The 3,480-nt window shown below is 41.9% G+C and overlaps 1 protein-coding gene across 1 annotated transcript in view; it reads left to right on the forward strand.

The window, feature by feature from the left end:
* Positions 1-3,480, forward strand: part of LOC104964096 (centrosomal protein of 192 kDa) — a 24,667-nt gene that overhangs the window by 2,269 nt on the left and 18,918 nt on the right. The window contains exons 2-7 of the mRNA XM_010792817.1: positions 910-1,192; positions 1,326-1,475; positions 1,562-1,626; positions 1,765-1,989; positions 2,261-2,399; positions 2,519-2,595. Coding sequence (XP_010791119.1) covers positions 910-1,192; positions 1,326-1,475; positions 1,562-1,626; positions 1,765-1,989; positions 2,261-2,399; positions 2,519-2,595 — 939 coding nt within the window. The remainder of the gene's footprint in view (positions 1-909; positions 1,193-1,325; positions 1,476-1,561; positions 1,627-1,764; positions 1,990-2,260; positions 2,400-2,518; positions 2,596-3,480) is intronic.

The raw sequence follows: 3,480 nt of genomic DNA on the forward strand, positions 1-3,480 counted from the left end.
CAGCTCTCTGCAGGTCAGTGACTAGGTCCCCCCCGTGTGGTTCTGGGATTTTTGCTCACCGTTCTTCTTGTGATCATTTTGACCCCACAGGGTGAGATCTTGCGTGGAGCCCCAGATCGAGGGAGATTATCAGTGGTCTTGTATGTCTTCCATTTTCTAATAATTGCTCCCACAGTTGATTTCTTCACACCAAGCTGCTTACCTATTGCAGATTCAGTCTTCCCAGCCTGGTGCAGGTCTACAATTTTGTTTCTGGTGTCCTTTGACAGCTATTTGGTCTTGGCCATAGTGGAGTTTGGAGTGTGACTGTTTGAGGTTGTGGACAGGTGTCTTTTATACTGATAACGAGTTCAAACAGGTGCCATTAATACAGTTAACGAGTGGAGGACAGAGGAGGCTCTTAAAGAAGAAGTTACAGGTCTGTGAGAGCCAGAAATCTTGTTTGTTTGTAGGTGAACAAATACTTATTTTCCACCATAATTTGCAAATAAATTCTTTAAAAATCAGACAATGTGATTTTCTGGATTTTTTTTTTTTTCTCATTTGGTTCTCATAGTTGAGGTATACCTAGGATGAAAATTACAGGCCTCATCTTTTTAAGTGGGAGAACTTGCACAATTGGTAGCTGACTAAATACTTTTTTTCCCCACTGTATGTATGAGCACCCATTGAAACAAGGACACTACCATTGCAATCTGGTCATCTTTGTTGGTTTTGGGCTTTGGCACAACTTCCCCTGCAGGTAAAGTGCATGGAGAAGGCAACCTTGAAGAGGGAAGTTATAGACCTCATCAAGATTGATTGTGTGGCATTTCCAATGTAAACTACTTAAGAAGAAATGTTATCATTATGGCTTTTCAAGAGACTTTTAAATAATAGGTCTGACACAAGCATCCAAAAACATTGTAGGTACTGCTTCCTGAATGCCATGATGGGGACAATGAAGATGATGATGATGATGATGGAGTCGATGAGCCTGATGGTGCCAGACATTCGTTGGGCTTAAGAGGAGGGCCTTGTGGGAATGTAAGTGTTGCAGAGGCCTCAGACGGTACCAGTGAAGATGACAACACTCCCCTTTCAACCTCCCTGGAACCCAAGTATTTCTCCCAGAGCATCCACCAGGACACAGAAGATTCAGATGATGGGTGGAATTATTGCCCAGACAACCTGGAGCAAGAATTTAAACAAGGTTGTGTTTATCAGTGATGTTAAGATCTTAAAGAGTTAATGCTCCGTTCTACAATCTCAATACATATTGTGGCTTGTTTCTTGGTCCAAGTGTATATGTATATACGTGTTAACAGCATGACTCTCCTCTTCAGGTGCACATGCCACACAGAGTGTGGTTTACCAGAACGATGAAGGACAGTGGGTGACTGACCTGGCATATTACTCCTCCTTTGAGAAAGAGGTTGATGGGAAGACTTCAGAGAATGTTGGCCAATTACAGACTGAGGAATTTCTTCCTCCCAGTATGTAAAAGAAGTCCAAAGCTTATTTAAAAATGTGTTGAACTTATATAAATCAATGCCTATTGCAAATAAATAATCCTTTGCAGGTGATGCTTTGGAAAAGATAGCTAAGGATCAAGAGAAATTTGAGAAAGAGCACCAATTTATGCAGGTATACAACAGCTCTCTTTTTTCAAATATTGTTTGTCACAATCAAATGAATTGTAAGAGGCTGGCACACTCTCAGCCACGCTGTATTTAATAAAGCACAACCTCTTGTGGTTTATTGTGAGTATTGCTGTTCACACAGGAGGAGAAGATAGAACCAGCCAGCAGCAACAGCACCTTTAACAGCGACTCCTCTTGGAAGGTTCCCCCCAACAGTAACATCCTGATGAGGGCTTCGCAGGTCTCCACAGAGTATAAGCAGGGGGACCAGAGCTACCTGCGACTGACTTTGGGGCAGTTTTTTGGACAGCGCTCTGAAGCCCTTGGCTGTCTTGGCAGTGCTGATGATTTGGATTTTGTTAAACGGGTCAGTACCATTTTATTTTTTCCTTGTGTTACACAAATAATTTCCTTAGTATCAGTCTCTTTGAGAATTGATTTCAAGACTATAAAAAATGTGTTCATAGTACATAGACCTATATATGAGATGTGCATCAACATTGATATGTTTGATCTAGCTGCAGATGTTGTTTTTGTGTTTCTGCTAACTTTATGTCAAGTTAATACAGTCTAATGGTTGAGGTTGGGTTAACTTCCGACTGTAACATGTAGTAAAAGCTTGGTCTTTTGTCCTCTAGCCTTCCTTTGGCTACATCATTACCTCTCCAGAGAAAAGGGACCCATTTCCCCTAATTCATCCCTCAGAGTTCTCAGCTGGAGGCAACTCTCTAGCTGACACTATGGAACCCAGTGAAGCAGACAAGACACTCAACCCAGGTGTGTTCACAATATTGTTATTGCTGAATAATCACCTTCTAGCCTCACCTTTTTGTTTGCATTTTCTAAATGATTTAGACTGCTTTTCTGATTATTATTCATGATCATCTCATTTGCAGAAGACCTGGACCAAACTCTTGAGGCACCAGGTGAAAGGATGTCACTGAAAGATGAAATTGCACCGTATGAACAGGAGGTACAGGGGCTTTTCTGATATACAGTGGGGCAAAAAAGTATTTAGTCAGCCACCAATTGTGCAAGTTCTCCCACTTAAAAAGATGAGAGAGGCCTGTAATTTTCATCCTAGGTACACTTCAACTATGAGAGACAGAATCGGGGGAAAGAATCCAGGAAATCACATTGTAGGATTTTTAATGAATTAATTGGTAAATTCCTCGGTAAAATAAGTATTTGGTCACCTACAAACAAACAAGATTTCTGGCTCTCACAGACCTGTAACTTCTTCTTTAAGAACCTCGTCTTTCCTCCACTTGTTAACTGTATTAATGGCACCTGTTTGAACTCGTTATCAGTATAAAAGACACCTGTCAACAACCTCAAACAGTCACACTCCAAACTCCACTATGGCCAAGATCAAAGAGCTGTCAAAGGACACTAGAAACAAAATTGTAGACCTGCACCAGGCTGGGAAGACTGAATCTGCAATAGGTAAGTAGCTTGGAGTGAAGAAATCAACTGTGGGAGCAATTATTAAAAAAAGACATACAAGACCACTGATAATCTCCCTCGATCTGGGGCTCCACGCAAGATCTTACCCCGTGGGGTCAAAATGATCACAAGAACGGTGAGCAAAAATCCCAGAAACACACGGGGTCAATGACCTGCAGAGAGCTGGGACCAGAGTAACAAAGGCTACCATCAGTAACACACTATGCCGCCAGGGACTCAAATCCTGCAGTGCCAGACGTGTCCCCCTGCTCAAGCCAGTACATGTCCAGACCCGTCTGAAGTTTGCTAAAGAGCATATAGATGATCCAGAAGAGGATTGGGAGAATGTCATATGGTCAGATGAAACCAAAATAGAACTTTTTGGTAAAAACTCAACTAGGGAGGAGACAGA

The sequence above is a fragment of the Notothenia coriiceps genome, unplaced genomic scaffold (genome assembly GCF_000735185.1).
Source record: "Notothenia coriiceps isolate Sejong01 unplaced genomic scaffold, NC01 NC01_scaffold00036632, whole genome shotgun sequence".
NCBI classification, from domain to species: Eukaryota; Metazoa; Chordata; class Actinopteri; order Perciformes; family Nototheniidae; genus Notothenia; species Notothenia coriiceps.